The following is a 25,064-nucleotide window of genomic DNA, read 5'->3' on the forward strand; positions in this document are numbered from 1 at the left end:
TACTCAATGCAACATAAATACACTCCACATATTACCACTCAGTGCCACATAATTACGTGCCACAAATTTACACTCTGCTCAATGCACCATAAATACTCAACATAATACCACTCAGTACCACATAATTACACTTATTTCAATGCAACATAAATACACTCTACATAATACCACTGTGGCATATAATTACATGCCACATAATTACTCTCTACTCAATGCAACATAAATACACTTCACATACCACTCAGTGCCATATAATTACATGCCACATAATTGCACTCTACGCAATGCAACATAAAACCAATCAACATAAATGCACTCCACACCATGAAACAATTTCACTAAGCATAATTTCACTCTACACCACAGTTCCAGGCCACACAATTCAACTCCACACATTTCCAATACACACAGCATAATTACACCCCAAACAACATATTTCAAATCCACAACGTACCTCCAATCCACACCATATAGTGTCACCACCTGAGCACCAAACATCATTCACCACCACCATTTTGCATCAGCCCACCACCTAAGCATCACATCAGTCTGCCCTTGGAATCTGGCATCTGTTTATTCTCCCCTAGTGTCCGTCCGCTGCTCCTTTTCTAACTAAATTACTGTTTTCCAACCTCCAATCCCCCGTTACTTATGTCCCGCTCCCCCATAACTAACATTTTTTTTTTATAACAGACAAGCATGAGAACAGGCAGGAAAACGTTGCCAGCAGTTCAAGTACAAAAAAAACTAGAAGACATTGTTAAAATCTTTCTTTAATCAGGTTTTCAGTTGTATATAATTATAATGTCATCTTGGTTTGTATAAAGGTAACATAAATGCTTAACACTTTTTATTATAACTTTTCAACATAATGCACAGCAGCCACAATGCTCTACAACATAGCCAAAAGTTCTGGCTCAATGTCCCAAAGGCGAGACCTATTGGCTATGCCAATGCTTGTTTATTAGCCCAGTCACATGGCTTGTAACATGGGTGAAGATATTGGCGTGTGCATGTGAGTGAGAGCTCAAGGAATAGACAAGGTTTTTCCATACAGGCTGCTTGTGTTCCTAGTAAACCAGTGCAGGCTGCATGAGTTCTTATGAGGCGTGCGGGCTGCTTGTGTTCTTACCTTAGCAGTTCAGGCTGCCTGTGTTCTTACCTGAGCCGTGCACGTTCCTGTGCTTTTATCTGAGCTGTGCAGGTTCCTGTACTTTTATCTGAGCTGTGCTGGCTACTGTGTTCTTATCTGAGCCATGCATGCTGTTTGTGTTCTTATCTGAACCATGCATGCTGTTTGTGTTCTTATCTGAGCCGGTCTGTGTTGTTATCTGAGTGTGCAGGCTGCTTGAATTCTTATCTGTGCCGTGCAGGCTAGTGTGTTCTTATCTGAGCCGTGCAGGCTGCTTGTGTTCTTATCTGGGTCATTCAGGCTGCTTGTGTTCTTATCTGAGTCGTGCACCCTGCTTGTGCTCTTATCTGAGCTGTGCACCCTGTTTGTGTTCTTAGCTGAGCCGTGCAGGCTGCTTGTGTTCTTATCTGGACCATTCAGGCTGCTTATGTTCTTATCTGAGCTGTACAGGCTGTTTGTGTTCTTATCTGAGCCGTGCAGGCTGTTTGTGTTCTTATCAGAGTCGTGCAGCCTGTTTGTGTTCTTATCTGAGCTATGCAGCCTGCTTGTGTTCTTATCGGAGCCCTGCAGGCTCTAGTGTTCTTATCTGAGCCGTGCTGCCGGTCTGTGTTGTTATCTGAGTGTGCAGGCTGCTTGTGTTCTTATTGGAGCCCTGCAGGCTCTAGTGTTCTTATCTGAGCCGTGCTGCCGGTCTGTGTTGTTATCTGAGTGTGCAGGCTGCTTGTGTTTTTATCTGAGCCATGCACCCTGCTTGTGCTCTTATCTGAGCTGTGCACTCTGTTTGTTTTCTTATCTGAGCCTTGCAGCCTACTTGTGTTCTTAGCTGAGCCTTGCAGGCTGCTTGTGTTCTTATCTGGGCCATTCAGGCTGCTTGTGTTTTTATCTGAGCTGTGCACTCTGACTGTTTTCTTACGTAAGCCTTCCAGCATAATTGTGTTCCTATCTGAGCCTTGCAGGCTCCTGAGTTGTTATCTGAGCCATGCAGGCTGCTTGAATTCTTATCTGCACCGTGCAGGCTGCTTGAATTCTTATCTGAGCCATGCAGCCTGCCTGTGTTGTTATGTGAGTGTGCAGGCTGCTTGAATTCTTATCTGTGCCGTGTAGGCTCGTGTGTTCCTATCTGAGCGGTGTAGCCTGTTTATCTGAGTATGCAGGCTGCTTGTGTTCTTATCTGAGTATGCAGGCTGCTTGTGTTGTTATCCGAGTATGCAGGCTGCTTGTGTTCTTATCTGAGCAGTGTAGCCTGCTTGTGTTGTTATCCGAGTATGCAGGCTGCTTGTGTTCTTATCTGAGCCGTGTAGCCTACTTGTGTTGTTCTCCGAGTATGCAGGCTGCTTGTGTTCTAATCTTAGACGTGCAGACGTGTTCTTACCTGAGCTGTGCATGTTGCAATGCCTCTTATGTAATCCAAACTTTGTATGCCATCCATATTCGATGCGAGGAAATTCGGTTTAGCAGCATAGGCTGCGTGTTGTCTGTTTTTTGGGGGTCCGCGTGTTGCTATTCTTCGCATCATGTGTTGCGCTTCCTGCTGTGCTCAGGTCTGTACAGCATTCTGTCCCAAAGTGACGTGTAGACTGGTGTCCTGGTTTTGCAGCCGATATGTGCACACTATACTTTCCAGTCATAGCACTTGATGTTGATCGGGTGGCTGCGCGACGCTTCACGCCAGATCCGATCACGGCTTCCGTTCTTTCCGGTCTGCGCGCGTTCCAGGCCCAGGCCTGCGCCGACGCGCCTTCGAGGCAGCCGCGTGTCCAGCACGTGTCCCGAGCTCGGCGCGCCGGCTCTATCCGTCAACTCGCATCTTTCACGGCCTCCAAGCTCCACTGTGCGGACAAGAGCCATCCCCTCCTGCCCCCCACGGCCCCGCTGGAACGAGGGCCCCCAGACCCCAGCTAGAAGCGAGCCGGCGCCGCGGCCACTGCGCGCCCGTCGTCACTGCTCCCCGTGACGTGCCCTCCACTTCACAAGGGCAGAAATTGTTACAGGGCGGCGGGTCGGCGCGGCCTCGGGCCGCGCGGCTCAGAGGGGGTGTCCGCGCCGGGGGGAGGGATCGCTTCTGCACCCCGTTGTTCCGCACACTATGCCTCTGCCCGCGCCATGGGTTAGACAGCGAACATGTCCGCCACCGACACGCTCCTATCCGACCTGGGCTACAAGGTGGGCCGCACGATCGGCGAGGGCACATACTCCAAGGTGAAGGTGGCCACGTCCAAGAAGTACAAGGGCAGCGTGGCCATCAAGGTGCTGGACCGCCGGCGCGCGCCCTCCGACTTCGTCAACAAGTTCCTGCCGCGCGAGCTGGCCATCCTGCGCGGGATCCGCCACCCGCACGTGGTTCACGTCTTTGAGTTCATCGAGGTGAACAACGGCAAGCACTACATCATCATGGAGCTGGCCAGCACCGACCTGCTGCAGCTGGTGCAGCGCAGCGGCTTCCTGGCGGACGCGCGCGCCCGCGCAATCTTCGCGCAGATCGTCAGCGCTGTGCGATACCTGCATGAGCACCACGTGGTGCATCGCGACCTCAAGTGCGAGAACGTGCTGCTCACGGAGGACCACCAGGTCAAGCTCACCGACTTCGGCTTCGGACGCAAGTCACAGGGCTACCCGGACCTGTGCACCACCTACTGCGGCTCAGCCGCCTACGCGCCGCCCGAGGTGCTGCTGGGCATCCCCTACGACCCCAAGAAGTACGACATCTGGAGCCTGGGGGTCATCCTCTACGTCATGGTCACCGGCTGCATGCCTTTCGACGACTCCAACATCGGCCGGCTGCCCAAGATCCAGCAGCGCGGCGTGATCTACCCGTCCCCGGAGGAGGGCGGCCCCCCGCCTGTCGAGCCCAAGTGCCGGGCACTTATCGGCGACCTGCTGCAGTTCACGCCGCAGGACCGGCCCGACGTGGCGGCCCTGGCCAAGAGCCCCTGGCTGCGAGAGACTTAAGGGAGGCTGGCGGGGGAGGAGGCGGAATGGGGTGATGATGGCTGAGACATTCCTCTGCTCCTACAAGTGGTCATGCCCCCTGAGCATGCCGCGTATCACTCCCTTCCTCTTCCACTGCCACACAAGGCAAGGACCCAAGTCTGTTCATAAAGCTAAGTAATGGCTTTTTGCACCCAGGCTAATTCAGGTGTGTGTCCTTTATTCCAAAACATTAGATGGGGCTAAGATATGCTCATATTCATGGGTAAGGAGAAGAATCCTGCCGCTTTGTAGATATTCATTATGACCCAATAAAAGCAGGATAAATCGCCTTTATAACATGCAATGACAATGTATAGAATACTATGAGTAAAGACTGGAAAACAAAAGCACAGCGGTAGAATGATGTACTCCAAATGTCCTCTGAACTGAGCTTTGTTAGATTGGAACGGGGTAGAGCCTCGTGAAATTTAGGTCATTCTCTCGGGTCTGACGCATGATTTACTCCAGCATTCATTTACTGTTTTCACCAACTCTATACATTAAGCAGAACGGGAATTCAGTGAATCCTCACTTGTGCAAGTGCCCGTGATTCTGATACGCAAAGCTGTTTTCTGTCATTCTGACTTTTCCCCCAAATGAAGGCATAAGGTACTCATAAATCTTGAGTAAATCCAATTTGGAGAACGTAAAATTTATGAATCCGGGCTTGCGATCGTGCTCTGCCAAAAGATAAATTGCACAGTCTATGCCTTGTATTCCTGGGTATGCCAAAATATACATTGATGAAATGATCAGTTGATGCAATAGCCACAAACAGGACATTCTTACAGTCACACAAAAAGGCTGCATTAGACTGATGTATTACATAATGTAACATGAAAAGTAAGTCTGAACATGGCAGGGAATCCAGAAAGTAGACTCCATGCTGTACCTCTGAGTGTAAAGTCCCTTCCAAACTTTAGTGAATTAAAGTATTGTGCAGTTTCAGAGGATTCTGTTAGAGAAGAGCATCAATGAATCATACATTTTAGGATAGAATTTCACACTGTAATTTTATTGCGTCTTTCTCATTTATAAACAAGTTAAAATGGTTATTCTTTCTGGCCAAAACCAGGAAGAGGGACACCACGAGGCCAGAACTTCCTAAGTTATCATGCCTTGCGCTACAATACCTTAAAACAATTCACGACTACTGACAACCTCATTGAACCCGCTGTTGAGTCTATTATTCTTACAGCACACAAAGAATCGCTACCATATCGCAGGGAATTATTCTGTTTCAAGTCTTATAAATAGCATATCTGTTTTATAAAAGCTGTGATGAAGTAACATTGTTCCTTATAAAGTCGCGGAAAAGTGTTGGCGTGAGTTTTTTTGAAAGAATAACCAATTTAATTAAACTCAAGAAGTATTACAATTTTACAGTTAAGAAAAATCCTGTCTTCATGACTTAGGATGCTCTTCCCTACCAGAATCCTCTGAATCTGTCTTCTATCCTTCAACGTGAAAAGAGACTCCACTCGGATTGTCATTTTAGAATGTTTTCCTTTCATATAGTATACGTTTTTGGGGTTCTAGTGGACCTTCTCAAACAACAAGTATGGAAGGGCTGGATAGATGAGGCACTGTAAAAATAATAAAAATCACTCACTTCATGTACCAATCTAAATCGTCTGACACAAGTGCAGTCAAAATATCTAAAGTTCAATACGATGATGCAAAAAGTATGAAAGAAACATTTTTATGTACACAGACTGAGGGGTATAGACTTTTAAATATGTCACAGTAATCTGCTTGTAATATATGTATAAAACTTGGCACAGTTTGGTCTCAGTTTTACTTGCAATCTGTCATGGTTGTCAAAGAAGGCACATTTATTTCAATGGTTCTCAAGTGGTATTTGTTTAGCACTTTCCAAACCTCTTACAAGGTCTTAAGCACTTTGGTGTATTATGTGTTCTGCTGTACAACAACTCGCTCCCTCACAAAAAGACAATTCAAAGTTAATCCTACATACATTAAATAGTATTTGGCCATCACACATGGTTTAGGACTGTAACAGTTTCTTTTCTGTGGTGTCTCCCCGGTGGCTACTAAACACTAGCATGGCAATGCAATGGTCATCCTACTGTGCCAACAAACTCGCTGGTTTACACCCAAATCAGTGACACCTGTGAATTTTTCCATTCTCATTTGGTTGCCTGGAGGCACTGCAGAAAAAAGTGGACAGAATTTATAATATTCCTTTTAACAGGTTAAATTGCAGAATATAGTACAGAGGTTAACTTTTCCAGCTTTCTTAAGAGTACCGCAGTCTAGAGCAGACTGCCTAGCACCATTCCCAAAAGGGGTATTTAACAAATCTAGAATTTCTGCGGTAGCCTCTAACTGGTCAAGCTATAGGGGCGTTGGCGTAACTCGAGTAAATTGCTGTAGCGCAATTATGTGAAATTATAGCTGAATTGTGCAATATTAGGCAAGGAGTGTAATCCTGAATTTAACATTATTTTTTTGGCACACTTGTGTCTAAAATGGACCAGATTAGATTCGGTATGCCATGGTTAATGAAGATCCATGAAGAAAGGGAGGAATAATGGGGCAGGGTTAACAAATGTGGCGTTACCCAATTATAACTCTCATAGGACTCCTTGCTCATTTTTTTTACAGATAAAACACAGAGCATAATTACACTATACTCGGCAGTAAAGTAGAAGTTAACTCTAGTGCGTCTTTGCTGGATTCGGTGTATATCTGTTCCATAGTTTTTGAGAGCTAGCTTTGCAAAAATGTTAGGCCTGAAAGGGTTAAAAAATTAGAGACATTGTCATGTTTGAATACGCGTTTTTTGATTTGCTTATAATTTGTGCTGTATGACAAAATTTGTTACTAATGTAGGATGTTCAGCTCTCCCGGTACAATCAAATTTGAGAAGATTCATAAGGGGGGGGGGGGCATAGTTAAAAGGAGACGTCAAAAAGTGTTTATCTACTGATAACTGATATATCTCAAATCCACAGAAAATTTGACAAATTTAGCACGTTTCGGATGACTGCTTCCTGGTCCCTTGTTGGCATATGTCTAAGGTTCATTTAACGGCAGCTGTCGCACTCACTTAGGAGTTCTAATGAAGTAAAAGCAGGCCTATGTGAGGTCCGCTGTTGTCAATAGAACTCACATTAAAAGTATGATGAATGAATGAAAGCATTTATAGAGCGCACAGCTACTCAACAAGAGGACAATGATTTACAAATGCGGTTTCTGACTGAACCGTGACTAAGACAATGCCAACTCAATTACTGAAGGAATGCATGTCCCATAAAACGTTAGAATTCTGCATCTTGATTGTGTTGGGGCAAAAAGGTCATATTTCATGAGTCTATAATAGCAACTAGTAAACTGCAGTAACAATTTAAAGAACAAGAAAGCCAGCTCTTAGAGATGGATAAAACAACGATATTGGCTGTATTCCCCATCACGAAGTACTGACTTCTCTAAAATTTTAATATTTCAGGAAACTGTTCAAATAACCCTACTACCAAAAAGCTTTTTAATTCTTTGAAGGCTATAGACTTAATATAACAGGTTACAAACACATCACCACTCTTAATAACCAAACAATTGAGATTCCGTAATTCCATCTCTTATTCCAAACTTCTTTCTGTATGTTATGTTCCAGCAAGCTAACACAGGTTTAATCAAGTAGGTGTAAGTCAATGACTTTATCTGGTTTCATGTCTTGTTGAGTGTCGGCTTCTGAAAGTGCAACATTTTTTGTTTTAGATTGTCCATGTATTCTGGAATTTATTAGTTGGATCCCTTAATGAGGTGTTAGGCTCGGCATCCAAATTCTGGATTTTGCATATCCTGGTGTAGCCTTAAGGGGTGGTATCGTTCTATTGTACAACACTAACAATAAGTATTGGATAAGAACATGACCTGTGCTACCAAATATGTCAACAGAGGCCAAGATTTCCCAGTTACTTCCCTCTGGACCAGCCAACCTCCTTTGAGCCATCCCAAGTTGCCCATTCCAGTACACTGGAAGTTAGGCTTTCACACCACCTCCGACACTGGATACAGATAACCAAAGACACACAGGTCTTCTTGGTGGTGAAAAAACGCGATGGTCAACAGCTGCCTCTGCTCCAGTTAGCTTCTCAAGATAATTTAGAGGGTTTTGGGGTGAGGTTCTGCCTTCTATAGCAAATTGTGCTGCTTTCTCCCAATATTTTCATGTAAGAAAGGAGGATGGCTCTGTCTCATTGTAGATCTCTGTGACCTGAGCCAGCTGTTATGCTCCAGAGGTTCAGGTTGTTTACAGAAGCTCACTTTGTGGCCGCTGTCTTGAAAGACAACTGGCTGATGTTAGTGAACTTTGATGATGCCAACTTTAAGCGTACCTATCCCAGAAGAGCTCAGCAAGTACCCCCATTTCTCAATGGAAAACCAGCACTATCTGTTCCAGACACGGATACTGGATTTCAGTGCCACATCTTAGATCGTTACAGCCATCCTGGCCCTACTGCAGCCTTTCTGAAATAAGAGAGTTAATTGTTACAAATAGCTGGACTTCGGTTTCGTTAGAGAAGTGTACAAAAAGAATGCAAAGCCCAGATTAGCACTCATACTCGGGAACAGTTGCTGAACAGCTAGTCTAACTCATACTGGTCCATATGTCTCTGTACTATACCTTGAATGTTGGGCACATTCAACCTTGTGGTGGGGTGAACTTACTGTCTTTGCTCTCCACAGATTGTGGTCATTCCTTGCCTTTCATTGTATGGGGGTGGGTCTCTCCACTTAATCCTTTGTGGAGTAAGTTATGTTCATCCTTGAAGATAAATGTTTTGAGGCTCTTGGCCTCTAGTGTATACCTATTAGAGCAGTCATCCATGGTGGTGATGGTCCACATAGATGAGACATACCCTCTTCTGTCTCAGGAAGCAAGGGAAGCCCAGTCCCTTCAGCTTAGATCCCCAACTCCATCTTTGAGTTTAGGGGTCACCCAAACACTTATGACTGCAGCTCATCTGAACACCAAGTGTGACTATTTCCCTTCTTTGGAAGAAGGGGGTTAGTGAACCAAGGGAGGGCCTGATGTTCAATTTGATAGGTGGATTCCTGTAGGCCTACCTCAAAACTCCTCTGATTCAGAAGGTCTTTCAGACCATCAGGGAGAACCTGGGATGCAGTCACACTGGTGCCTATGGCTTAATCACACCAGGATAAAACGTTCACTTAAATGCACTTTTTGGCACAATGATTTCCTACGTGAGAAAAGGCATGCATAGCATATAGTTAATTGCGATTTTTTTTTCTGGGGTCTCCTTATAGATGTATGCCGTATGGGGGCCATGGTCCAACAGCTCATAAGCTGCCCGGGGCATCTGGTTGCAGAGGTGCTGGTCAGGTTGATAGCTGTGCCCTCTACACTGGTTGAAAAGGGGGTAGGGGAACCTATAAACAGGCTGCAGAGGGGGCTCGGGGACAAGTCCGGGAGCTCCCAACAGGGGGCTCAGGTCACAAGGATCCTGGGGGCACAGCCTGTTCATCGGTACCCAGGCTGGGATGCTCGGGTGCAGCGTGGAAAGACATCTGGGCTCTGCATCTTGGTGCCTTGTGGTCGCCTGTCTTGACTTGAGGGTGAAAAAATCAGGACAGCTGGGGCCACTCTGGAAGTTGGTCTCTGTGGTGCTTACATTTCTTGATGACTGCTTTGTCTTTGAGTCATCTGAGTCCCAACTGGACTCGCACAGTCTGCTTGCTGCAAGGGGTCCAGTACCCCGAGTATTGGTCCTGTGCTGCTCCGGACAGTCCTGGTGTCTTCTCACTTGGTGGGGTAGGACAGATCTGACCTTCAGGAATACAGGGTCCTCTTCCGGGGGAACTACTGAGTCGGCTGGCTGATGAGCAGCGGCTCGGTAGACCAGACTTTGCATTATATGCCCGTGGACTGCAGGGGAGTAACTTCTCTTTTTGATCCATCAAATCAGATTTCTAGTGTCAGGGGTCCCACCTAAATACTCAATTTAGGGCCATTACGTGGATTCTACACTCTCTATAGGACCACTTCCTATAGGAAGTCAGCAAAACACAGACAAAGAGAGCCTAAATTCCTCCAAAACTAAGTTGGTGGAATTTCTCAAGTTGTGTCCACATCTAGTATCCCACCTAGCTAATTTGGCTGCCTGTCCCAGTGACAAATGGGCCTGGGTGGCATTTCACCTATTTGGCAACGCTTTGGGTCGCATATCAAAGGAAGCAGGGCCCTTTAAGCCCACTGCCTTGATATGCTGATCATTTAGCGATCCTGCTTGGAGGAGGTGACAACACCTCCGGCCGGAGCATATATTGTCTACCCTCAGAGAACGCAGGCTGTCACCAGCAGGGGGTCAGAAACTGGTCTGTGGTGGCCGGTTGGTCTACATCAGTCAGCTAGCACACTAGTAGTCAGTAGGTTTTTAGGGGGCACATCTAAGGTGCACTCTGGGTGCATGTATCAGTTCCATCACTGGCATCAGTGTGGGTTTATTAATACAGGATGTTTGGTACCAAACATCTCTGGTTTCAGTGAAGACATCATGTAGCTGGGGGAACTCGTAATTACCAGTGTCCAGCAAGTGTTCAAGAATGGCTTCCCTGTTCATTTATAGTTAGGGCTCCCGGTTTTATGGTATATTTCTCCAGTATTGGGGTGTCTTTCATAGATTCACATGCTTGAATATTACCCGTCCTCGGAGTGGGAGTCCCACGGTAAATAATATAGCAATATATACAGTGATAATATATATATATATACCTATACATACGTAATCATATAAAAACAGATATAAGCATATAATAACCTCAAGAATGTCCCTATATGAAATTTCCATAGAGATACTTGGAAAGAGAAAAAAGACATTTGCAGTCTATCTCTGTCATTATGTTAGTCCGAACTCCAGCCAATCAGGCGCCAGCTCCTCTCTAGAACCTTCTCCTCAGAGCTCCTCACCTCAGATTTTCTACCGCACGTCGTGTGAAAGGGAGTCTCCCTGAGCTCTGCTCAGTTTTTTCTCTTCAGGATGACTTCAAGTAGAAGTCTTTGTTTAGACCTTGTTCTTTTGTGGAAAGCTACGTTATTCTCAGAAGATCCACACAGTAAGTGTATTTACTGTCTTTACCCTAACCATGAAGTGGGTGAATGTAAATTCTGTAGAATTTTTTTCTACAAAAATCTCTGAAAGACAGGGAAGGCCGTCTCTGGTTGTGGCTCCAGAGACTTAAGGATAAAGATGAAGTAATTTTCTGAGGTAGAAAACTTTACTTCTGGCCGTTCCTGTAGGAGAGTAGGGTCTGCTTTCTATGTTCACCCCCACTTTTTGCTTTTGCTTTACTGGTTTTCGACTTAGATGTGGCTGTGGGCCTGCTAATCAGACCCACAGCCCTGCTGTTCTCTCTCTAAATTACTACTATGTACTTTAGGTGCATAACCCATTTGGATAGGATCACCTTATTGGCCCCTGTACAGTGTACCCTAGGTACCCAGGGCATAGGTGTACCCTAGGCCTACCAGGGGCTGCAGCATGTATTGTGCCACCCCTGGCCTGGCCTTCCATTTTGACACAACTGGCTGATCACTCAGCTGGGGCAAGGTCGTGTAATAACCCCTTGCTTAGGTGTAGTATTCCTATACCTAACTTACATATAGACACATGTGTACCTATCAGTCACTCCTATGGCAGGCCTTGACAATCCTGGAGGCAGAGTGCTTGGTAACATGTGAGATGATGCTCTAGCATGAGCTGAGCCTGTCTGCAGCTTTCGGAACCATGTCCTTATAGCTGTTCTATGATATAGCCTACCATATACTCTTAAAGTGCCTTATAATCTTAGACGGTTATGGTAACTATGGTTTGGCTTTATCAAAACATGTCGTGTAAGGTGTCTAACACTCGGGAATAATACCCCCATGCCATTTCTGGACATGAGAATATTATTCCCCCCTTCTAGAGGGAAAGACATGTTAAAATCATACTTCAACTGTTAGCCTCTGACCAAAGCCTCAGCATCACAAAATGGATGCTGCTGCCACGACACAAGTCTGACCTCCTGCAGCTGGGAGTGATCCCAGCCAGGGAGGCCTGGACAATAGGTTTCCTGCTTGGGGAGGTGCTAGCACCTCCCCAGACAGCCTTTAGTGTATTGGGGCAGGGTGGGCTGAAAGGAATGAGACATGCCTGGGGCACACAAGGTGTTCCTTGCATAGTCCAGTTCAAACCGGCGCTGGGGCACTCCAGCCCCAGCTCTGGCGCGAAACTGGACAAAGGGAAGTGGGTGTAACCACCCCCTCCCAGGTCCCACCCATAAGGCGTGACCTAGCAGGTTTCCCAGCCCCCCAGATTAGTATAAGAGTGGGAGTTGGGCCTCAAGACTTTAGATTATCCTGAACCTGCAAAACTGAACAGAAACTCTGGACCTTCGACATTCGACGAAAGAAGAAGACTGAAGAATCTCCCTTGTAGCCAAGGAGTGGCTACCCTGTGCAAACAGGCACCATCAAGTGACTACCCTTTGCTTTGTGAAACGTTCGACGAGGAACCGATTGCAGAGCCCGACCAGAGCCTTGATTTCCAGACTTCTCCGACCCTCATCCACATCTGCAGCAGAGCTGAGATCCGTGGAGGCGACGAGCGACGTGGGACCGGCTACCTGGGAAAAGTGGCTAGTAACTTACAGCGCAGCTTCTGAGGTACCCTCGAAGTTGTGCACCGGGGATTGAGAAGCCCCAACCCCAAGCACCATCTGCACCGAAGACCAGCCCCCCCACACTCCACGAGTCCTGCGTGGGGCCCTTCAGCATTTTCCTGCTTGCCGCGTCTGTCCGGTTGCTTGCCCGCTGGCTAGTGGCCTTTGTGACGACGCTCCCTGAAATCTTCTGCGCTGGTTTGGCTCCTCCAGACTGGCTCCCGCTTCTCTGCAAAGAAGAAGCACCCCAGACCTTCCTGGTCTGCACCAGAAGCAAGTCCTTCGTTCTTCGTGGGTTCCGCTTGCCAAGGCTTGGTGAGTCCTAGTCCAACTTCGACGCCGCCGACAGCAAGAGCCTTCGTGGGACAGCTCGCCTCCTGGTCCTGGTCGTCCTCGACGCTTCCTGGTCCTCCTGGCTGCAGCGACAAGCTTCACCTTCACCTGCAACTCTTCACGACATCGCCTGGTTCCTTCCTGGTTCCACGTGGTCACTGGCTAGTGACCTTGACTCTGTCCCCTCTGCTTGCAGGTTTCTTCCCTTCTTGATCCCAGGCTTGGGATCCACCGGACACTCTCTCCTGACTGCCTGTCAGCATCTTTCTTCAGGCATCCATAGGAGTCGACGACGAAAACGACGCATCTTCACCCCTATGCACCCGCAGCCTGTGGGCTAGGTAACTTGGGTACTCCGGTGCTCATCAGGATAGCGACTATCCTAGTGTCTAGTTTTCAAGTCTCAACTTCCTAGCTACTCCGGAAGTGTCCTAAATCTATCTATTTCTAAACTGTAACATTGCTATTGACTTTTACGCATTACGCGTGAGTGTTTCCACTCTGCACACGAATCCCGTGGGCCTCCCACTTCCTAACTAACGCTAGTGTAGTGTAGCCCCAGCGATTCCCTAGGCCTATTCTATTTCCGTGACAGTGGTTCTTATACCACTTACTTAGTATATGGTTTGCGTGGCCCCTAGGGCCTAACTGTATTACTTACCTGTGTGACTTACTGTATGCATTAATAAGACTGTGTTGTACTTACCTCTAAACTCATAAAGAGTGCTGAGGGTTTGCTTAGAATAAATACACTTTATTTTATATATATATCTGTTGTGGTGTCCTTTCATTTGGTATTCAAGGGATTATATATGGTATCACAGCTGGCTTCACATGCCATTCAGAGTTTAGCCTAAGACTGCTCTTGTCCATGCTACCACTAGGATAGCTGGTCTATAAGGTTGACTTTACAACCAATCACCATAAGGGTATTTGGACTGATATAAGGTGTACACTATAACTAGTGACATCATACATCAGGCCAACTTCTCACATTGGTGAGCAGCGGTTGGGATCTGAGCTTGCTGTTGTAATACCATTGTAATCTTGAGATACTAAATTGAAAGATCACACAGATATTGTCTAGGTACATATAACATAGATTATTATACTTAAGTCCTACTGGACTTCGTAGTTGTAGGTTGAAGGGAATAACACACCCTGACTACAACTACTAGAAAGGTTTAGTAGATACAACTAGTGTAGGTAGGTGCACACACCACACCCTCACTAGATCATGCCTCTGGGAGGAGATCAAGTAGATGCTCTCTCAGGAGGGGCAGGTCTGCAGAAGACCCCCTCTAGGTATGATACCTTAACATTCCAGGAGATGAGACAATTGTGTACCTCCAGAGGAATAAAACAGGGTGCAAACCCTACCCTCCTTCAGTTAAGACAACTCCTAGAGGAGTATGATGCTCAGAGGGCATCTCAGGAAGGTGCCCTAGGCACAGAGGAGGGTCTACCCACCACAGAGGAGTCAGATGGGGCTTCAGATGGGGAGGTAGATAGCCAGAGCCAAGTAAGGAGACTTAGCCAGGCTAACTTAAGTTTACATGGGAGTTTGCATGGGGTCCCCCCATACAGACCCACAAGTAGACATTCACAGAGAAACAGGAAGGACAGATCCCCTTCAGGGGAATCCATCCACTCCCATGTCTCTAACATCTCTAATGCTTCCTCTCACAGGGGAATGACTTCACCTGAGAGAAAGGAGCATGCAGCCAGGATGAGGGAGGCTAATCTGAGGATTCAGAGGGAAGAACTTGCCCTTGCCAAAGAGAAGCTTGCTCTGGCTAGAGAACAAAAGTTAAGTGGGTTAGAACCCACTGGTGGCAGCAACATTCCTAGAGATAGAGACAGGCACTATGATAATAGAAACCTGAGCAAGATTGTCCCTCCCTACAAGTGTGGGGATGACATCCACAAATGGATAACTGCTTTGGAGAGAGCTTGCAAAGTACAGCAGGTACCCCAAAGTCAGTGGGCAGCTATCTTGTGGCTCTCCTTCTCTGAGAAAGGAAGAGACAAGCTCCTCACAGTTAGTGATGAGGATGCAGATAATTACACTGTCCTGAAGAGTGCTCTGATTGATGGGTTTGGCCTAACCACTGAACAATACAGGTTGTTGTTCAGGGATACCCAGAAGACACAGACTCAGGACTGGACTGACTTTGTAGATTGTGCCACTAAGGCTCTGGAAGGCTGGCTATTGGGAAGTAAGGTTAAGGACTATACAGGATTGTATAATTTGATCATGAGAGAACAAATACTTAACAACTGTCAAAACCAGCTATTGCATCAACACCTGATTGATTCTGATCTGACTTCTCCCCAAGAATTGGGAAAGAAGGCAGATAGATGGGTCAGGACTAGAGTTAAGCAGAAAAACCAGAACCAGGGCGGTGATCAGAAAAAGGCAGACCAGAAGGGTAATGATCAGAAACAAAAAGACCAGAAGTCTTCACCAGGCCCCCAAAAGGCTCAGGGGGAGGGTGGTTCCAAAAAGGATAAGAAGAAAGAAGGCCAAAAGAAACCATGGTGCAACTATTGTAAGTCTACCTCACATTGGTTTAGTGAGTGCACCAAAAAGGATAAGCCCCCAGCCACCATTGCCCCTAAGGCAACTGTACCCCTTAGTTCAGCTGTAAGTGGTGGTTCCCAGCAAAAGGGTGTAGTAGGGTTAACCCTGGGAACTGAGGAGGATTCTGGCCTAGTCAGAGTACCTACTCAGGCTGTCCTGATCTGTGATGGGGACTTAGCTTTGTCCTCTACTGTAGGCCCCAGTAACCTGGGCAAGTACAGACAGACACCTTTTATCAACCAAAGAATGGCTCAGGCCTACAGGGACTCTGGGGCTAGTGTCACAATGGTGACACCTGCTTTTGTGGACCCTGGACAGATCATACTAGGTGAGAATTACCTAGTGACCAACGCTAGCAATGCCACTACCTCCCATAGTGTGGCTATTGTTAACTTCTCCTGGGGAGGGGTAACTGGCCTCAAGAAAGTTGTTGTTAGTTCAGACCTTCCTGTAGAGTGTTTACTGGGCAATGATCTTGAAACTTCAGTTTGGTCTGAAGTGGAGTATAGGACCCATGCAGAAATGCTGGGGATAGATGCACATGTCCTTGCTGTGACCAGGTCACAGGCCAAAAAGTGCAACACTGAGCAAGTGCTGGATCCTGAAATTATGGACCAGTCACAATCCAAGAGAAAGAGCAGTAGGGTTAAGGCTGTGCCTTCCCCCCTGCCTCAGGTGGTGGATCAGCCCTCCCAGGAGGATGATTCTGAGAGCCCTGAAGGAACTGTCCTAGAAGAACAAGTGACTAACCTTCGGTAACGATGTATCTGTAAGAAACATTAGTTAGTTAGATTCCTCACCTTAGAATATCCCCAGGCGTCAGACTGGATCCGGAAGATTTTTCGTCAGCAATACCCCTTGCGCGTCGCTAGGCGTCGTCTGCGGCTCCGCGTCCGTCGTCGGCGTCGTCGTGCGCCGGGATGACGTCGGAGTACTTAGACGCCGCCCTCGCGCGCTGACGTCAGTTCTTGTACATAGCCTTCCGCGCCAGGAACGCAGAGCCATGCAAAGACCGACACTGGTGCCAAAAATAAAATCTAGGGGCCTGAAAGGACAACCTTAACCCTAGATGTCAGTTCGCAGAACGGGGAGGATGGGAGGGTCGGTGAGGAATCTAACTAACTAATGTTTCTTACAGATACATCGTTACCGAAGGTTAGTAACTTGTTCATCTGAAAGAAACACGTTAGTTAGATTCCTCACCTTAGAATAGATACCCAAGCAATACCATCCCTGGTGGTGGGTCTGCGAACCAAGATCACACCAGAAAGTCCTGGAGGACAGAACGGCCAAAGAAGCCATCCCTCCGGACTTGGCTGTCAAGGCAATAATGCCTGGCAAACGTGTGTAGCGAAGCCCACGTCGCCGCCTGACAGATGTCCTGCAAAGGGACTCCCCGTCCCAAGGCAGTAGTAGCCGCCGTGGCCCGAGTAGAATGGGCGCGCAGCCCAACAGGAGGGTCCTTTTTAGCCAAGGAATAGCAGATTTTTATACACAAAACGACCCACCGAGAGAGGGTTCGTTTGTGCACAGCTTTCCCCTTCTTAGCGCCCACGTACCCAACAAAAAGCTGGTCGTCCACCCGGAACTGTTTTGTGCGGTCCAGATAAAAGGAGAGCGCACGTTTTGGGTCCAGACGGTGGAGCCTCTCTTCCTCTTTGGAAGGATGCGGAGGCGGAAAGAAGGTGGGCAAGGTGACAGACTGCCCAAGGTGAAAAGGAGTCACCACTTTAGGAAGAAAGGAGGGACGAGGCCGAAGGACAACCTTGTCCGGATGAACAGATAGGAAAGGAGGCTTTGAAGATAAAGCCTGGAGCTCACTCACCCGTCTAGCCGAGGTGATGGCTACCAGAAAAGCAGTCTTTAGAGTTAGAAGACGAAGAGGGCAATTGTGAAGAGGCTCGAAGGGAGCGCACATCAGGAAGGTCAATACCAGATTCAAGTCCCACTGAGGCATTACAAAAGGGACAGGAGGGAACGTGTGTGTAATGCCTTTGAGAAAGCGTGTAACCACAGGGGACTTGAAAAGAGAAGGCTGATCAGGAAGCCGCAAGAAGGCGGAGATGGCAGCAAGATAACCCTTCAGGGTGCCCAGGGCAGAGCCCTGCCGGGCCAGAGAAAGAAGGAAGAGGAGAACCTCAGAAAGAGGGGCGGAAAGGGGATCCACAGCCTTTGCTGTGCACCATGCCACAAATTTGTTCCACCGGCAGGCGTATACCGACTTCGTGGAGGGACGCCTGGCTGCCAGAATGATATCACAGACTTCAGGAGGCAAGTCAAATGGCATCAACTGCCGCCGCTCAATCTCCACGCATAGAGGTGGAGGCTGGACAGGTTCGGGTGGAGGACCGTCCCCTGCTGCTGCGACAGAAGATCCTCCCGAAGGGGCAGACGTATCGGGGGATCGGTCAACAGACTGAGTAGCTCGGGATACCAGTATCTTCGTGCCCAATCCGGAGCCACCAAGATGACTTGGGCCCGGTCGCGCCTGATCTTCTTCAGCACTCTGGGCAGAAGTGGTATAGGCGGAAAGGCGTACAACAGACCGCAACTCCACTCGTGACGAAAAGCGTCGCCGAGCGAGTGCCGCCTTGGAAATTCCAACGCGCAGAACTGCTGACATTGCGCGTTCTCTTCGGTGGCGAATAGATCTAACCAAGGCTCTCCCCACTGCTGAAAGAGGCCTTGCACCACTTCGGAGTTCAGACGCCATTCGTGATCCATCATGCACCGGCGGCTGAGTTCGTCTGCTCTGGCGTTCAGAGAGCCCGCCAGATGTTGAACCACCAGGGTGACGCCCTGGTGTTCCAGCCATGTCCAGAGGCGCAGAGCCTCCTGACAAAGGGTCCACGACCCCACCCCGCCCTGTTTGTTGCAGTACCACATGGCGGTGGTGTTGTCCGTGAACACCTGCACGACACTTCCCCTGACAGAGGGAAGGAAGGCTTTCAGTGCAAGCCGGATCGCTCTCAACTCCAACAGGTTGACGTGGAGACGAGACTCCGCCGGAGACCAGAGGCCTCTGATCTCCGCCTCTCCCATATGGCCACCCCAACCCAAGAGGGACGCATCCGTCACTACGACATGCTCCGGTTGGGGAAGGGAGAGGCTCTTGCCCTTGACCCACTCGCGGTCCGTGAGCCACCACTGCAACTGCTGTGCAGCGCCCTCCGAGATCAAGACATGGTCGGACAGGTTGCCGTGATGCTGGGCCCACTGAAACTTCAGGTCCCACTGCAGAGCCCGCATGCGCCGCCTGGCGTGATGCACTAGTAGGATGCAGGAGGCCATCAGCCCCAGAAGCCGCAACACTAGCCTGACCGAAACCCGGGATAGAGGCCGAAAGATGGGAATCAGGGCCTGTATATCCCGGACCCGCTGTTCCGGTGGATGGACCCGGAACTGCGCCGAATCGAGAACCGCTCCGATGAAGAGGAGCTTCTGAGAGGGACTCAAGTGTGACTTCGGCACGTTGATGGAAAACCCCAGCAAATGCAGGAGATCCGCCGTAGTCTGGAGGTGGGAGACGACTGCCTGGGGCGAGCCCGCCTTCAACAACCAGTCGTCGAGATAGGGGAAGACTGGGACCCCTGATCTGCGCAGATGAGCTGCGACCACCGCCATCACTTTCGTGAACACCCGAGGGGCACTGGTGAGGCCGAAGGGGAGCACGGTAAACTGAAAGTGCTCTTGGCCCACCGTGAACCGCAGGTAACGCCGGTGGGCCGGCAGGACGGGGATATGGAAATATGCGTCCTGCAAGTCCAACGCTACCATCCAGTCTCCAGGGTCTAGGGCAGCTAAAACCTGAGCCAACGTTAGCATCTTGAACCTTTCCTTTCGGAGGAAGGCATTGACGTTCCGGAGGTCCAAGATAGGGCGCAGGCCCCCCTTGCCCTTCTTGGGAACCAGAAAGTAGTGGGAATAACAACCACGACCTACTTCTGGACTCGGAACGCGCTCGACGGCCCCCTTGGCCAGGAGAGCCGAAACTTCCTCGCGGAGAAGATCCAAATGATCCCCCGAGATACGGTGGTGTTGTGGTGGCATGGCTGGAGGGGTCGTCTCGAAGGGGAGGGAGTAGCCCCTTCGGACGATTCGCAGCACCCACCTGTCCGATGTGATGGACCGCCAGTGGAGCAGGTGATGGCGAACTCTGCCGCCCACTGGCGTGGTATGGGCCTGAAAGCTCGGACTAGGAAGGCTTTGAGGCGGATGCTGCCGGGGTGGATGTGGGCTGACCACGTCGGCCTCCATTTCCGCCACGGCGGAAGCCACGTCCGCGACCGCGCGCAGGTTGGTTCTGCGGCTGGTGGCTCTGCGGACGTGAGGAGGCGCCCCTTCCTTGGCCACGAAAGGGGCGAAAAGCGGAGGTGTGCGCCCGCGGAGCCGAGAGGCCCAAGGACTTGGCCGTAGCCCGGGAGTCCTTAAAGCGGTTCAGCGCACTGTCCGCCTTCTCACCAAACAGGCGAGTGCCATCAAAGGGCATGTCCATGAGGGTGTTCTGGACATCCCCGGAAAAGGACGTGGACCGCATCCAGGCGTGGCGGCGGAGCGCCACCGTGGTGGAAATCGCCCGACCTAGCGAGTCCGTGGTGTCAAGCCCACATCTTATGGCGTGCCGTGCTGCATCCCTCCCATCGGCCAGAGCCTGGGAAAGACGCGTCCGGACCTCCTCCGGACACAGGGGCAGCACGTCCTCCACCGTATCCCACAGAGAATGGGAATAACGGTCCAAGAGACAGGCGGTATTTAAAGACCGCAGGCCCAAACTAAGGGACGAGAACAGTTTCTTGCCAAACTGCTCGAGTCTCTTGGAATCCCGGTCCGGCGGAGCGGTCGGGAAGGAGGATTGGGAAGTAGAGGCCTGGATAACCAGACTCTCGGGGGTGGGGTGTTGGGACAGGAAGCTGGGGTCGCCCGGAGCAGGGCGGTGGCGCCTGGCAACGTTCCTATCCACAGGAGGAATTGTGGAGGGCTTGGACCAGGTGCCCTGCAGAACGTCAGTGAGGGCCTCGTTAAACGGCAGCAGAGGCTCAGTGGAGCTTGCTGAGGTTTGAAGCACCTCAGTGAGGATGTTGGTCCTCACAGCCACGGCAGGCAACTCGAGCCCAAGGGCCTCAGCCGCCTTGCGCAGCACCACAGAAAATGCTGCACCCTCCTCCGAAGCCACGGTCGGAGGAGAAGTGAATCCAGCGTCTGGCGAGGTGTCCAGCCCGCTGGCCTCCCCCAGTTCATCTGCCCAGTCCTGAGAAAGCTGTGACTGAACAGCCAGAGGGTCCTCGAACCCCTCCCAGTCGCCCCCTTCTTCCGATTCCTGATAAACAGGAGGAATGATCGGAACCGGACTGTAGAGATGGTAGGTCTCTAGCGGCGTCGGATGCGGCGTCGGCGGACGCCGTGCCGGCGTCGGGTCCGGATGAGGGCTAAACTGGGGCGTCGGCGTCACAGGCGTCGGCGTCGGCGGCGCCGGTGACGGCGTCGGTGGTTCAGGCGTCGGCGCCGGTGGAGGAGTGACAAGGTCAACCGGCGTCGACTGGGGCCCAGGCATGGGCCCCGCGGGGACCTGCGGCGTCGAGACCGGAGCCGTCGACGGCGCCGGGGCCGGAGCCGCCGGCACGCGAGGTCGCCCAGTCGAGCCCGCGGGGCCCGAAGGCGCGCCAGCGGGCGTCGACGGCGGGGCCAGGCTCCTCATGGCCGAGAGGAAGGCACTGATCTCCGCCGGCGCCGCGTCAGCCCCAGGGACCGGAAGGTATGGGGGCGGACGCGGCACCTGCGGCTCCGCCGGAGCCGCGGGGGTGGAACCACTTGGACCCTCGGCCGAGTCGCGCGACCGGCGAGGGGAGTCCGAAGAGCGATGTCGCCTCTTGGACTTCTTTGAGTGTTTGGACTTACCCGACGACTTGGAGCCCGACGATCGATGGTGGCGTCGGCTAGGGCTCCGCGAGCGATCCTTGGACCTCCTCCTGGACCGGGATCGCGCACGACGCGGAGCCGAGTGGCGAAGCTCGAGAAGCTTGCGGGACCGCTCCCGCCTAGCCTTCGAAGTCAGGGCCTGACAGTCGTTGCACGACTCCGCGTCGTGGTCGAGGCCTAAGCAATAGAGGCACCGGCGGTGGTGATCGGTCACCGACATCAGTCGATGACAGTCTTCACAAGCCTTGAACCCAGGCATCCTACCGGCACCAGATGTCGACAGACAGGGATCAAAAATGATCAAAAAGATTTAGTCAAAAAAGACTAAAAGGGGTAGCTCTCCCGGATCTGCGCTTACTGGCGCGGAAAAAAGAAGAACTGACGTCAGCGCGCGAGGGCGGCGTCTAAGTACTCCGACGACGTCATCCCGGCGCACGACGCCGACGACGGACGCGGAGCCGCAGACGACGCCTAGCGACGCGCAAGGGGTATTGCTGACGAAAAATCTTCCGGATCCAGTCTGACGCCTGGGGATATTCTAAGGTGAGGAATCTAACTAACGTGTTTCTTTCAGATGAACTTGAACCTGATCAGGTTGAGTTTCTTGGGACAGGGGGACCTTCCAGGGCAGATCTGAGGCAGGCTCAATTAGACTGCCCCTCTCTTGAACCCCTCAGACAGCTGGCTGCTGCTGAGGCTGCAGGGAATGCTCAAGGTACCCATAGAGTGTATTGGGATGAAGGGCTACTGTACTCAGAGGCTAGAGACCCCAAGCCTGGTGCATCCAGGAGGTTGGTCATACCACTGAAGTTCAGAGGCTTCCTTCTAACCTTGGCCCATGATATTCCCCTTGCAGGACATTTAGGCCAGAACAAGACTTGGGACAGGCTTGTCCCTCACTTTCACTGGCCCCATATGTCAGAAGATACTAAGGAGTTTTGTCGCTCCTGTGTCACCTGCCAAGCCAGTGGCAAATCAGGTGGCACCACAAAGGCCCCCCTCATACCACTACCTGTGGTGGGGGTCCCCTTTGAAAGAGTGGGCATAGATATTGTAGGACCAATGGACCCACAAACAGCATCTGGGCACAGATTCATACTGGTGATAGTGGACCATGCCACCAGGTACCCAGAAGCAATTCCCCTGAGGACCACAACAGCTCCTGTTGTGGCAAGGGCCCTGCTTGGAGTATTCTCCAGAGTGGGCTTTCCAAAGGAGGTCATTTCTGACAGAGGTGCCAACTTTATGTCAGGATACTTGACTGCAATGTGGAAGGAGTGTGGTGTTAACTATAAGTTCACCACACCCTATCACCCACAGTGCAATGGGCTTGTTGAGAGATTCAACAAGACCCTAAAGGGAATGATAAAAGGATTACCAGACAAGCTTAGGCGAAGATGGGACATCCTTTTACCCTGCCTTCTGTTTGCTTACAGGGAGGTCCCACAAAAGGGGGTTGGCTACAGCCCTTTTGAGCTTTTGTTTGGACATCCTGTAAGAGGACCCCTGTGTTTGGTGAAGGAAGGATGGGAGAGACCTCTCAGACAACCCAAACTAGACATAGTGGATTATGTACTTGGTCTCCGCTCCAGGATGGCAGAGTATATGAAGAAGGCTTCTAAAAACCTTGAGGCAAGCCAAGAACTCCAAAAAGCTTGGCATGACCAAAAGGCTGTACTGACTGTTTACCAGCCAGGGCAGAAAGTGTGGGTGTTGGAGCCAGTGGCCCCAGCAGCACTCCAAGACAAATGGTCTGGACCCCACACTATTGTTGAGAAAAAGGGAGAAGTCACCTACTTGGTGGACCTTGGGACTCCCAGAAGCCCCCACAGGGTGCTTCATGTCAACAGATTGAAGGCATATGTTGACAGGGCAGACATGGGGCTACTCATGGCTACAGATGAGGGGCAGGAGGAAGAGAGTGACCCTCTCCCAGACCTGTTGACTCAGAACCCTGATGATGGCTCAGTTGATGGTGTGGTCTTTTCTGACAGCCTCACTGTCCATCAGCAACAGGACTGCAGACAAGTTCTGCAGGCCTACAGACATATGTTCTCTCTGACCCCAAGTCAGACAAACTGGTGCACCCATGAGGTGGACACTGGCGACAGTCTGCCTGTGAAGAGTAAAATCTACAGGCAACCTGACCATGTCAGGGACTGCATAAAAGTTGAGGTACAAAAGATGTTGGAGCTGGGAGTCATTGAACCTTCAGAGAGCCCTTGGGCTAGTCCTGTAGTCCTTGTGCCAAAACCTCACACCCAAGATGGTAAGAGAGAGATGAGGTTTTGCGTGGATTACAGAGGTCTCAATGCTGTCACTAGGACAGATGCCCACCCAATACCTAGGGCAGATGAGCTCATTGACAGACTGGCAGCTGCTAAGTTTTTGAGCACATTTGACCTAACAGCAGGCTACTGGCAAATCAGACTAGCTGAGAGTGCAAAGGCCAAAACTGCTTTCTCGACCCCAGGAGGACATTATCAATTTGTGGTAATGCCCTTTGGTTTGAAGAATGCACCTGCCACTTTCCAAAGGCTGGTGAATCAAGTCCTTACTGGGTTGGATGATTATTGTGCAGCTTATCTTGATGATATTGCTGTCTTTAGCTCCACCTGGGAGGATCACCTGGTCCACCTGAGGAATGTTTTAGAGGCCCTGCAAAAGGCAGGCCTCACTATCAAGGCCACTAAGTGCCAGATAGGGCAGAGCAAGGTTGTATACCTGGGCCACCTAGTTGGTGGGGGTCAGGTTCAACCACTGGAGAGCAAGATCCAGACCATAAAGGACTGGGCTCCTCCAACTACCCAGACTCAGGTCAGAGCTTTCTTGGGCCTGTCTGGGTACTACAGAAAGTTTGTTAAGAACTATGGGTCCATAGTGACACCACTTAATGACTTGACCTCCAAGAAGATGCCAAAGAAAGTTCAGTGGACAGCAAGCTGTCAAAAAGCATTTGATGACCTGAAGCAGGCCATGTGCAGTGCACCTATTCTGAAAAGTCCAGACTACTCCAAAGAGTTCATTGTCCAGACAGATGCTTCTGAGTTGGGTGTGGGAGCTGTTCTTTCACAACTGAATGTAGATGGTCAAGACCAGCCCATTGCTTTTATAAGTAGAAGGCTGACCCCTAGAGAGAAACGTTGGTCAGCTATTGAGAGGGAGGCCTTTGCTGTGGTTTGGGCCCTGAAGAAGCTGAGGCCATACTTGTTTGGCACTCACTTCAAGATTCAGACAGACCATAAGCCCCTCTTGTGGCTAAATCAGATGAAGGGTGAAAATCCCAAACTTCTTAGGTGGTCCATGTCCCTACAGGGGATGGACTTCACAGTGGAACATAGACCTGGGACTGACCATGCCAATGCAGATGGACTCTCCAGATATTTCCACTTAGAACATGAAGACTCAACTGGTCAAGGTTAGTTTAATGTCCCTAAGTTT

At 50.1% G+C, this 25,064-nt stretch overlaps 1 protein-coding gene across 1 annotated transcript; it reads left to right on the forward strand.

Moving 5' to 3' along the window:
* The first annotated feature begins 3,067 nt into the window (after positions 1-3,067).
* On the forward strand, positions 3,068-7,156 carry TSSK6 (testis specific serine kinase 6). Its single transcript, XM_085638408.1, has one exon. The coding sequence runs from the start codon at positions 3,254-3,256 to the stop codon at positions 4,079-4,081; it is 828 nt and encodes a 275-aa protein (XP_085494534.1). The 5' UTR covers positions 3,068-3,253; the 3' UTR covers positions 4,082-7,156.
* The last annotated feature ends 17,908 nt before the right edge of the window (positions 7,157-25,064 follow it).

Source organism: Triturus cristatus, chromosome 12 (assembly GCF_964204655.1).
Source record: "Triturus cristatus chromosome 12, aTriCri1.1, whole genome shotgun sequence".
Classification (NCBI taxonomy): Eukaryota; Metazoa; Chordata; class Amphibia; order Caudata; family Salamandridae; genus Triturus; species Triturus cristatus.